This window comes from Cicer arietinum, chromosome 4, assembly GCF_000331145.2.
Source record: "Cicer arietinum cultivar CDC Frontier isolate Library 1 chromosome 4, Cicar.CDCFrontier_v2.0, whole genome shotgun sequence".
Taxonomy (NCBI): Eukaryota; Viridiplantae; Streptophyta; class Magnoliopsida; order Fabales; family Fabaceae; genus Cicer; species Cicer arietinum.
Window position 1 is genome coordinate 45,957,164 of NC_021163.2, and position 12,669 is coordinate 45,969,832.

Genomic DNA, 12,669 nt, shown 5'->3' on the forward strand with positions numbered 1-12,669 from the left:
CTGATAGCGTAACACTTCTTCCTTTTTTTGTACTAAAGATGTTTGAGTGCTATGTTCTACACTTTGATTGCTAAATTCTGCACTTTCAGTTCTAATATTTGTTTGCATTTAATGGATAAACTGAAGTAAATAACATATGTTAATGATTGGTTTGTTTGCTTTTAAAAATAATTTCTAGTTTGATTTGTTTGTCGAGTACTATATACCTGTATACCTGGTCTAGTTCTATATTTTGAATGTTTATCGAGTACTATTTTCTATGAGTATGAGGTTGTTATGTTTTGTTCCTTTATGCCTAGTGAATCTATTCTGTTTAAGATCAATCTTTTTTTTTTGTTCTAAGTTGAATTATGTTCTTTCTGTGTCAAAATAACATATGTTAAACTTCTTTATAGAAATGGATAAATCATGGATTAAGAAGCCACACACATCAGGTGAATATGATCAAGGGATAAAGGAATTTATTAATTTTGCCTTTCGAGATGAATTAGAAAATGGCGAAATAATATGTCCTTGTAAACGTTGTGGTTTCAAAAAACCGCAGAGTAGAAGTGTAATGTATGATCACTTAAAGTGCAAACCATTTCCAAAGGGATACACCATTTGGGTACATCACGGAGAGTCCATAGGAGAAACTAGTACTATCTCACCTATTAGTATTTCTAATATAGTTCAAGACACAGTTGTCGTTGATGATCAAATGCAAAACATGATTAACGATGCTTTTGGAGTCGAAGATCATGCAAATGAAGTACCCATTGAATCAAATGCAGAGAAGGAGAAAAATGCAAGTCAACAAAGGTATGAAGAGGCCAAAGAGTACTATGAATTAAGTAGAGAAGGAGAAAAACCTTTGTATGAAGGGTGTGTTAAATATTCAAGACTGTCTTTTTTGGTAAAGTTGTATCACATCAAATGTTTATGTGGAATGACTAATAAAGCCCTGACAATGGTTTTAGAGTTATTAAAAGATGCATTTGAATTTGCAAATATACCAAATTCATTCTATGAAGCCAAGAAAACAATCACCAAGCTTGGTTTAAATTATGAAAAAATCCCTGTTTGTCCAAATAATTGTATGCTTTATTGGGGTAATAAGGAAGATGAAGAAAGGGAGACATGCAAAATTTGTAACACTTCGAAATGGAAATCAAAAGCAAAAGTTGGTGCAGTTGGAGTGTCTGGTGATGGCAATAATCGAAAGAAAGTTCCTGCAACAGTTCTTCGTTATTTTCCATTAAAACCACGATTACAAAGATTATTTTTGTCCTCAAAGTCGGCCGAGGATATGAGATGGCATGCAAATGATAGTAAGAATGATGGAATGTTGAGGCATCCTAGAGATTCTGAAGCATGGAAACATTTTGACTTGACACACCCTTGGTTTGCATCAGACCCGCGAAATGTGCGTCTTGCATTAGCTAGTGATGGTTTTAATCCTTTTGGTATGATGAGTACAAATTATAGTATTTGGCCATTTATTCTCATTCCATACAACACTCCTCCATGGGTGTGCATGAAACATACATCTTTTATAATGTCAATGATAATTCCCGGTAAAAAAATGCCAGGAAATGATATTAATGTCTATTTACAACCTCTAGTAAAAGAATTCCTTTTGGTCTGTTTACAACCAACACCGACAAATACACCACCTTCTCAAGCACCACCTTCTCAAGCACCACCTTCTCAAGCACCACCTTCTCAAGCACTACCTTCTCAAGCGACAACATCGCTAGCTTTGCAAACGATAGAACCACATCTTTCTCCGGTGACAACCACACCAACTACTGTGCAAGCGACAGAAGCAACACCTTCTCAAGTGACAACACCAAGATCAGTGCAAGAGACAGAAACAACACATTTCCAAGAGACATCCTCTCACTCTGAAGATGTGGTAGAAAATGAGCCAAAAATTTCTCAAAAAAGGAATTTTACATTTTGGGATGTAGAAGTCATTAGTATGTTATCTAATGTCTAATTATATTTATAAAATTTAATTGTTTTACATGATTGCAATATGACATATTTCATTGACTTATGTGTTAGATGAGGCGGGACATATTTCAAAGACACACTTAAGGGTATCAGACGTGCTTGAAGCTCCTCCTAATGTTAGCAGAATAATAACTAGATGGAATTCAAATGGGCAACCGGTAGGATCAGCTGCTGGTTTGTTAGGCGGTTTTTTGGGTGAAATTGCAAGGAAGTTTAAGGATTTTCCTATAATGTACGACAATTGGAAAAGGATCAGCTGCTGGTTTGTTAGGCGGTTTTTTGGGTGAAATTGCAAGGAAGTTTAAGGATTTTCCTATAATGTACGACAATTGGAAACAAGTTCCATTGACAAGAAAAAATGAAATTTTTAAGGATAAAATACAGGTATCAATTATAAACAACTGAATATTCTTTATTGTTTTGATTGTAAACTAATTTTTTTTTTTTTTTTTATGTATGCTAGTCAAAATTTGTTGTCGATGATAAAGACAACAAAAAATATATCCTTTCAAGCCTTGGAAAGAAATGGCGAGATGCACGATGTAGGTTGTTTAAGAAATTTTATAAGTGGGACATTTCTTTGGAGGAAAATCTACAAAATTATCCACGTTCTATTAATCAAGACCATTGGACTATTTTTGTCCAATACAGGCGTAAGACAGATACAATGGTAACTATTCTTTTCTTGCGTTGTCATTTGTTTTCTATTGTTTAGTTTTTTTATGTCATTTGTTATCATTGTAGGAGAAGGCTGATAAAAATGCTGCAAATAGAGAAAAGCTAAAGATCCTTCATACATTAGGCTCTAAGACGCTTGCAAGGAAGAGGGATGAGTTGGTAGGATTTTTTCAATCTACTATTGATTGCATACTTAATTGAACATGTACTTATTACATGTGTTTACTTGTAGGAACTGAGAGATGGTCGAAAATACAGTAGGGGTGAAATGTATTCAATTTGTCATAAAAAGTCTGATGGGTCATTTGTCAACGACGAAGCCAAGGAAAAATATGTAAGTGTAAATAATAGAAGTGTTATGTAATTGTAACTATTTGTTATTGACCACCTTATAAATCAAAGATGCAACTGTTAGTTTTGGTAATAGTGAGGAATTTAGTTTGCTTTATCTGTTTGCACAGGAACAATTGCAAGCTGAAATTGGGAAGACTCCTTCTCCAAATGAAGCATTTGTTAATGTGTTTGGAAAAGAACATCCTGGATATGTTCGTTGTATGGGACTTGGAATAACACCATCACAAATTACTACATCTACTTCTCACTCTGTAAGATCGATGTCTTCCTCTGAAGCTAATGAAAAGATGGAGAAAATGCAAGCTGAAATTGATAGGCTTAAGAAAAGGGATTCTGAAGTTGATATGTTGAAGGAGCAAATTGCTTTCTTGATGCAAATGCAAAATTCTAGAGACAAACAGGTAAAATTATTTTCATAGCAAACATATTTAAAAATCTTGTGAGAGTTGTTTGTCTTTGATTAAAAATATCAATTGTGTAAAGGTTTCTTATAGCTATAAGAGAAATTTAGTTAATTAGTTTTGACAATATTTATCAATATTCATTGAGGTTAATATATACTTTTTTTTTTCAGGCAATGGACATAGAATCGCCAATAGATGGTAGACGTTCATCTGAGTCCAGCCACCAACCTGATGATCGTGGAACAACTTCATTAGGGACTAATTAGATATTTGGATGAACTTCTAAGTTTGATGGAGTTGTTTTGTATTGTTAGCTACTCCACTAATTAATGTTTTGAATATTTAAACTATTTTATTTGTTGTTTTAGTTAACTTCAATGTATGAATTGGTGTTATTTGTTTTGAAAAAATTATATAAATTGGATTTTAGGTACAATAGTTATTAATTATGTATTTAAATTATGTGGATGGTATTTATGAATATTTTTTATTTTAATTGATTAAAAATAGGAAAAAAAATTGTATCATATTTTTTTATTTTAAATTATTAGGTTTGCGACGGTTCAAACTGCCTCAAAGTAAATATAGCGACGGTTGATAACTGTCGTAATTGTGCAGAAAAAAATAAATTTGAGTTTGTTCTAAGTGTCGCAAAATATATTTAGAGGCGGTTGTGAACCGTCGCAAAAGTTGGCGACGGTTGGAACGACGGTTTTGTGAACCGTCGCAAAATGGCCTCGCGACGCACGAATCTGCGACAGTTGCGGAACCGTCGCAAACATCAAATTGCTACACATAAAACCGCCGCAAACCCTTTTTTTAACCGCCGCAAAACGTTTTTTTTCTTGTAGTGTGTATTATTTTTTAGCATATGAAAATTAATAAATTATTTATTTATTTAATTAAATGAATGCTAGCGTTTTTATCTTTATTTGATACGTTAATTACATAATTGTCTTCTATCGAGTCAACATCCAACATCTGATCCAGTCAATTCCTTGCCCCCGATGCAGTTGTGGATTTCCTCAATAAATAGAGGGTTCTGATAGCTTTTCAGCAAGTGTACTAAATCGTTGCAAGTAATAATTAAAATGGTAGAAACGAGTATCAAACTTAAGGATTGCGTTTTACTATTGAATTATATTTAATTACAAAAATTGAACAAAAAGTTTCGGATTTGATTGAAATAATATTTAAAACTAAGAACGGTAATAAAATTGATCCTTTATAATAAGAAAAATGTCAGGGATGAGTTCCACTTCAAATCCAACCTTGATGTCTAATTTGATCCTAGTTACAGAATTCTTTTATTGAATTATTACCAAATTCTCTTTATTATTTTTGCCCTAATGTCTTAGTGACAGAACATTTAATTCCAAAGTAACTCATAATTCCTTAGTGGATTTAAGATTAGAATTAAGCCTTACTGTACAAGAGTTCTCTTGTTAAACTATTGCCTTTGCAACTAATTTAATTGGTTTCATGACCTGCATCTATCCCTAGACTACAAATTCATGAATTTCTCATCTCATGCATTCGTAAAGTCCACTTCCATTTCAAAATACGGATCATAGAACATGTTAATGTTGATCAAGCAATAAAAAGCGTTAAGAACAGAGATGAGAAAATTAATTCTATAAACTCATTCATATAATTAGAAATCAAATCATAAAAATAAGGGTTTCATCTTGTTACACTCATCCTAACAAATAAGGTTTATTACTCATGATAGAGATAGAAAATATAGAGATTAGAGAAGAATTACAAGAAAGATTCATGAATGATTCTTGATAAAACTACTCAAATGGTGTTAGAAACGACCGTCTTTGAGCTTCTCTACAAGGGAACAAGTCTACCAACTTTCCAATAGTCAAAAGGATCCCTAAAAAGTGAGAAGAACGAGTTTTAATGTATTCTGTTGCGCATCACGCGCTTCAGGCGCGCTTTAAGCACACTTGGACCGAATCCATATGAGAAAATATGCTGGAAATGCGCCTCAAGCGCGCTTCCAGCGCACAACATCTTATTTCTGGCGTTTAGTACATTTTTCTCCTCTTTTGATTCCGAGTTGGGTTTCGGTGTCTTCATGAAAGTTTTAATTATGGATCGTAGCTTTCATTTGTACTTGATTTGACTCTAATTGGACATCTACAACTTTGAATATGGCTAAAATACTCCACATAGATCATGTTGATATCTCACCAAAATTTAGCATTTCACTAAAACAAAGTAACAACGCAAAACTATGAAAAATCTCTACTTAATCAATGAAATAAAAACATCAACATTTCATTAAATCAAAGAACTAAAATCAACAAAATATGTCAAATAACTCCTTAAATTAACTAATGAATAAAAGATAAATAAGACTAAAAACAATGAAAAATATGCATATGATGAAGAGTCATCACAACCCCAAACTTAATCTATTGCTTGTCCCCAAACAAAAATTAATTTCAGATTTGCTACAATTAAAATCAAACTTAAACTCAATTTCTCAAATCAAATCAAACTCAATTCTCAAAGATCCAACTATTACAAAACATTAATCATGCTCCATGGTTGCTTACCTGAAAAACAACACAATTTGTATGCTTTAGCATCTATTCATCAAGTTCAACTCTCTCTTCACACAATCTCTCCAAAATTTATCTCAAGTGTTTAGCAAGGGTTATAAATTTATCACTCAAATCCTAGATCATGCATCACGCTACCATAGGCTTGAAAAAAATTCTAGTTAACAATCACAATGCAACAAATACATACACTTTTTGAGGACTTTCAAGTTGTAATGGGGCTTAGGTAAGGATATGACATTTTGGGATAATAGGCTTTACTATTGGAGTTAGGTACACATTTTCAAATTATTCTACCACTTTTTTTTCTTCACATTTTCATTGTGGAGATTCTCAAACATTGACAAAAGAACCAAGATGCTATTTATCAAAGTACACAAAGTGATTTATTTTTCTTTTGATTTTTTTTATTTGTTATTTAATTTTATTTATGAGAATCACCACCCCAAACTTAAAAAGTTGTTATCCCATGAGCAACCCCAAACATAGAATTTTACCAAGCACGACAAAAAATTTTCTACCTAACTCCAAGTAAGGTGATTGAATTAAACTCAGGTCTTTGGCTTGTAATGTGGCTAGTAACCAAAAGAAAGGGCAAGGCTCAAAGGGGCTATCAAAGGATAAAGTTTACATAGGATAGTTAAAAAGGCTCAAACGACCAAACAAAATTGTATTAGTGTGTGCATAAATTACAAGTGATGCAAGTCAAAATTAGTGCAAGTTCTGAAGAGATAACACATGTCTGGATAATCACACAATAAAGAATTAAAGTGTTTAGGCTCATAGCTAGGATAGTGAGAGAGAGTATGAACTATCTAAATGATGCCAAACATGTCATTCCAATTTTTATTTTTTTTAGAATGTCAAGACGTCCACAACCAAAAAGTAATCAACAATGTATGCATTAGTGAACTCATCGAATTGAGCAATGATATGAGCAAATAAATAGAATTTAAATTTCAATATTCCAAACAAATAGCTTAAGAACAACTTCAAGTTGTTAAATTTTTTTCATCATAGTGCACATTTACACACATTTAAAAAGAAACAAAATCAAATAAAAAAAAATAAGATTGCAAAAATAAAAGTTACCTTTACCCGTGGGTTGCCTCCCACGAAGCGCATCTTTATGGTCATTAGCTTGACGCCTCAACTATTATCAAAGTGGCATATATGACAAGAAGAAAACAATATATCTCTTCTTTTTGTTTAGTAGAAATTCCATGAACTTGATAAATAAACGATGTTGCTTCCATGTCCTTTTCAATTGGACATTGATGAACAAGGCAAATCTTGAATCTCAAACTTCATCGATCTCTTCTTTTTTCTTTTCCTCGTTCGTGTTCTTCTCTTGTTTATCTTTTTCTACCACAACAATGAAGTCATCTTCAATCTTCAACTACTCCTCCATTTTCTCAAACTCAACCACTTGCTCAAATAACCTCTCACATTGACTTTCAAATCGTTCAATTGAAACTATGTTATTCTTCATGAATTCAACCAAAACGCCCTTGATGTGAAAGTTTGTGTCATCTAATTCTTTGGATATAATTTTAGGAGGTAGAATTTGTTCCCAATTGATCTTTTATATATAACACTCGTCGTCTTCTGCTTCTATGATCAATAGATCTTCATATTCTAGTGGTGGTACATAGTAATCAGGACAAGTTCCATTCATATGTATTCCTCCGCAAAAGTCACACTTAAGAGGCCCAATCCAAGGGTTATATTTTAAAAAGGTATCTCTCAAGATGTGTCATTCAATTATGCGTAATATAGCAGATATAAGACAAGTATTCAATTTCTTCATATAATTGTAGTATAATATCGTCAATACAATCTTTCATGCTCTACAACAAATATTTATCTCAAACAAAGAAGAGACAAACCACTAACACACGACATTAGCAGACTCAACAAATAAAAATACAAAATACAAGAAAACTGTTTTTTTTTTTAAATTAAAAATAAAATAAAAACAAATTTTTTATTGTAGAGTAAAAAATTTCAATTAAGTAGCTTAATTAAAACTCAATAGTGAGATGACAACCTCTGGCAATGGCTGCAAAAACTTGATAGTTTTTCAGCAAGTGTACTAAATCGTTGCAAGTAATAATTAAAATGGTAGAAACGAGTATCAAACTCAAGAATTGCGTTTTACTATTGACATATATTTAAGTACGAAAATTAAACAAAAATTTTTCAATTTGATTGAAATAATATTTAAAACTAACAACGGTAATAAAATTGATCCATTATAATAAGAAAAATATCATAGATGAATTTCACTTCGAATCTAACCTTGGTGTCTAATTTAATCCTAGTTACTGAATTCCTTTATTGAATTATTTCCGAATTCTCTTTATTATTCTTGCCCTAATGTCTTAGTGACAAAACCTTTAATTCCAAAGTAACTCCTAATTCCTTAGTGGATTAAAGATTAGAATTAAGCCTTACTGTACATGAATTCTCTTGTTAAACTATTGTCTTTGTAACTAATTTAATTGGTTTCATGATCTGCATCTATCCCTAGACTACAAATTCATGAATTTCTCATCTCATGCATTCGTAAAGTCCACGTTTCAAAATATGAATCGTAGAATATTTTAATGTTGATCAAGCAATAAAAAACATTAAGCACAAAGATGAGAAAAATAATTCAATAAACTCATTCATATAACTAGAAATCAAATCAGAAAAATAAGGGTTTCATCTTGTTACACTCATCCCTAACAAATAAGGTTTAGTTACTCATGGCAGAGATAGAAAAGATAAAGATTAGCGAAGAATTACAAGAAAGATTCATGTATGATTCTTGATAAAACTGCTCCAATGGTGTTAGAAATGATCGTCTGTGAGTTTCTCTGTTAGGGAACAAGTCTCCCAACTTCCCAATAGTCGAAAAGATCCTTAAAAAGTGAGAAAAACTAGTTTTAATATGTCCTGCTGAGCGTCGCGCGCTTCACAGGCGCACCTGGACTGAATCCATATAAGAAAATATTGTTAAAATGCGCCTCGGACATGCTTCATCTTATGTCTGGCGTTTAGAGCATTTTGCTCCTCTTTTGAGTTCGAATTGGGTTTTGGTGATTCATGAAAGTTGTAATATGGATCGTAGCTTTCACTTACACTTGGTTTGACTCCAATTGGTCATCTACCACTTCGAATATGGTTGAAATCTTCACATAGGTCATGTTGATTTCTCAGCAAAATTCAGCACTGCAGTAAAACAAAGTAACAAAGCAAAACTACGAAAAATCTCTACTTAATCAAGGAAATAAAAACATAAATATTTCATTAAATCAAATAACTAATATCAACAAAATATATCAGTTAACTCCTTAAATTAACTAATGAATAAAAGATAAATAAGAATAAAAACAATGAAAAATATGTATATGATGAAGAGTCATCGGGATCTCCTCAGTTGGAAAAGCACACTAAAAGTAGGGTTGTGCAAAAAATCCGATTATGAGGCCTAAATCCAAAATCGGATCCAAATCCATTTTAAATATCCAGTTAAAATAATCTGGTTATAATTCAATTTATTTATTAATCGGATGGATACCCACTTATGTTTTATGTTTGGATTTGGTTTTTATTCACTCAACTCCCAAAAATCCTAAATCTCCAAAACTCTAAAACGATTCTGATTTTGTCATCTCATAGGCCCCAATATTTTGTTAATTTTAATATTTTTTTTATTTGAAAAATTTTTGAAATTTATTTTTTTCGAAAAAATAAAAAAACTTTACTTGATGAGAAAAATTTTAAAAAATTTCTCGAAAAAATCGATTTTTTTTTTGAAAAAGTGGGCTATGACTTTTTAATTTTGAAATTTTGTAACCCTTCAACATCTGGGCTGTGACCAATAATTAGTGAGTTTGTCAAATTGACAACTCTACTTATTACTAACCACATATTGTATGATAATTAATTAATTAATTAATTAAGATATGTCATATTTATTGAGAAAGACTAAAATATGATAGACTAAATATTTTAATTATAATTTCTTAAATTACTGATTTTTAAATGATGAATTTTTTCAAAATGTTACATTAATATGTTAGGTTGAAAGTGATATTGAGATTTAGATATTGCTCAAACTTAACTTAATTATAAATGCATAAGACAAAAATTAATATATTAAATTCATTAGATATTTTAAATTTACTAAATCTTGTGGTGGTGGTGTCCATCTCGGTATTAGAAATAAATTTTCAGGTGTTTGTATTTTCTACGGTTTTAGTAATAAGCAATTTATTGAACTAGTATGAATCAAAATCGGTGGTCTTACTAAAGTTAGTAATAAATCAATTTTAATCACAAGTTATTATAAGTGTTAACAATGAAAAGAGGAAGAAAGAGGAAGAAAAGAAACAACCACTCTAGGGTTTCATAACATATAATGAACCAAAACTAAAGTTAATAGGGTTACAATGAGTATATATATAAAAGAATAGAATTGTCTAAAATACCCTTACTACTAATATATAATAATATTATCTAACATCTCCCCTCAAACTCACGATGCATTAACATGGAGCATCGAGAGTTTGTCAACTAAAAAAAATGAAAATGTTTAATGGAATGCATCTTTGTGAACAAATCTACAATCTGTAAAGAAGAAGAGACAAACGGTAGAGTAATGATTCTATGCTGAAGATGATGACGAGAGGGGTAACGAGGAGGATCAACAATCGCAGGAGGTGGTTGGACAGTCGGGGGGACAAGAGGGATGTCACCAAAGAAGAAGCAACAATCAAAGAGAAGAACCAAGCCAACAAAAAAATCAAACCGAAAAAGGAGCGATCAAAAAAAGGAGCAACAACCATATCAAAATCAACAGATAGGAACAACCAAAGAAGTAGCACTACGAAACCAAATCCAAACAAACCAAGGAGCAACAACCATATCAAAATCAACAGATAAGAACAACCAAAGAAGTAGCACCACGAAACAACCATATCAAAAACAACAGATAGGAACAAGCAAATAAGTAGCACCACGAAACCAAATCCAAACAAACCAAACCAAATAGAACCAAACAAAACTAAATCATATCAAACCAAACTAAACAAAGAGAGAAGCAACAAAGCAAATCACTAGAGAGATTAGCAATCAAATAGAAGAAGCAACAGACAGAGCGACAACACAGAAAATCAAATTTTCAGCCTCATCCAAGTATCCAACCCTTCCTAAAAGGTCAATCATACAACCATAATGCTCAATTTGAGGCACAATTCCAAATCTCTCCATTTCTTTGAAGCAACTTCTTCCTTCCTCTACCAAACCACAATGGTTTCAAGCAGATAACACACTAGTCATTGTTATCTCATTCGGTTCAAATCCTTCCCGTAACATTGCTGCGAATACTTCTAATGCTTCCTTCGCACAATCATTGACACCATAACCATTTATCAAAGCATTCCACGACGATGTATCTTTTTCATTCATCTCCTCAAAAAGCAATTTAGCTTTTTCAATTTCCCCACATTTTGCGTACATATCAACCAAAGCATTACACACATGAACATCTTCATCAAGTCGGTTCCTTTGCACAATCCCATGAATCAAAACACCCAAATCCAAAGAACTCAAATCAACAACAGCGGGAAGAACACTCACAACCGTCACTTCATTCATTTCCACATCCAAACTTCCCCTCATTTCCCAAAACAACTTCAACGCATCGTGCGGTCGTCTATTCTCACAATATCCCCTAATCATCGCATTCCAACTAAGCACATTCTTGACAGGCATACAATCAAACATAAACCTAGCCGCCACAACATCATCATCCTCACAATAACCATGAACCATACTAGTCCAAGAAATAACATTCTTATCCTTCATCTTATCAAACAAATCCCTTGCCAAATCCATACACCCCATTTTCACATACCCATCAATCATAACATTAGAAGCAGCAATATCTCTATCAGGCATAACATCAAAAAGCTTCCTGGCCTCACTCATATCCCCACACCTAGCATACCCAACAATAACAGCGGTCCAAGAGACCAAACTTCTCACAGACATTTCATCAAACACCTTCCTAGCACTACTCAAAAAACTAAACTTCACATACATATCAACCAAAGAAGTCCCAACATACAAATTAACACAAAACCCATTTTTCAAAACAACACAATGAACCTCCAAACCTTCTCTCAAAGCCATACAAATAATGACAGAAAAATACGACAAACACAATCACTGAGACAAAATAAATTAGGGATAACCTGGTGCTGTGCGAGCACGATTTCTCCCCCTACAGACGTCGTTTTACCGATCTGACCGTTGAAGATGAAGACCTGAATATTGTGAACCTACTGTCCAAAAATCAGCCAAATCCAACGGTTAACGAATGCGCAATCGATGTTTTTGTGAGACTGATTTCCCAAAATCGGGAACAAGGTTACTCTTCTCTTTTGGCGGTTGCCTTTTCTATCAAAAATAGTCTCTCTCTTCTCTACAGTAGATCCCAAAATCAGGATGATCATTCTCAATCATCTCTTCATAAGGATCAATCAAAATCCCCCGATAACCATGCAAATAATAATGATTCTCAAAGTAAACTTTACCACCGCATTGTTCTTTTTAGCTCGGTTGGTTAGAGCGCCAAACCCTAATGGGTTGTTGAAAAGTTTATA

The 12,669-nt window shown here is 32.6% G+C and overlaps 2 protein-coding genes and 1 pseudogene across 2 annotated transcripts; 2 read left to right on the forward strand and 1 right to left on the reverse strand.

Annotated features, from left to right (window-relative positions):
* The first annotated feature begins 397 nt into the window (after positions 1-397).
* Positions 398-1,604, forward strand: LOC140920084 (uncharacterized). The gene is made up of 2 exons (XM_073367396.1): positions 398-1,510; positions 1,572-1,604. The coding sequence occupies exons 1-2, from the start codon at positions 398-400 to the stop codon at positions 1,602-1,604; spliced, it is 1,146 nt and encodes a 381-aa protein (XP_073223497.1).
* A 648-nt stretch (positions 1,605-2,252) lies between these two features.
* On the forward strand, positions 2,253-3,775 carry LOC101511654 (uncharacterized). The gene is made up of 6 exons (XM_004497689.4): positions 2,253-2,382; positions 2,462-2,668; positions 2,743-2,835; positions 2,909-3,010; positions 3,138-3,431; positions 3,605-3,775. The coding sequence occupies exons 1-6, from the start codon at positions 2,317-2,319 to the stop codon at positions 3,698-3,700; spliced, it is 858 nt and encodes a 285-aa protein (XP_004497746.3). The 5' UTR covers positions 2,253-2,316; the 3' UTR covers positions 3,701-3,775.
* Positions 3,776-11,045: 7,270 nt separating this feature from the next.
* On the reverse strand, positions 11,046-12,196 carry LOC105851935 (pentatricopeptide repeat-containing protein At2g44880-like; annotated as a pseudogene).
* Between the last annotated feature and the right edge of the window lie 473 nt (positions 12,197-12,669).

Excerpts from the sequence above, each read along its gene's own strand:
- LOC101511654 (XM_004497689.4), top strand. The coding sequence starts at position 2,317 with ATGTACGACAATTGGAAACAAGTTCCATTGACAAGAAAAAATGAAATT. Across the intron at positions 3,011-3,137 it reads ACGAAGCCAAGGAAAAATAT|GAACAATTGCAAGCTGAAAT; the intron begins GTAAGTGTAAAT and ends CTGTTTGCACAG. Across the intron at positions 3,432-3,604 it reads AAAATTCTAGAGACAAACAG|GCAATGGACATAGAATCGCC; the intron begins GTAAAATTATTT and ends TTTTTTTTTCAG.
- LOC140920084 (XM_073367396.1), top strand. The coding sequence starts at position 398 with ATGGATAAATCATGGATTAAGAAGCCACACACATCAGGTGAATATGAT. Across the intron at positions 1,511-1,571 it reads CATACAACACTCCTCCATGG|GAAATGATATTAATGTCTAT; the intron begins GTGTGCATGAAA and ends AAAAAATGCCAG.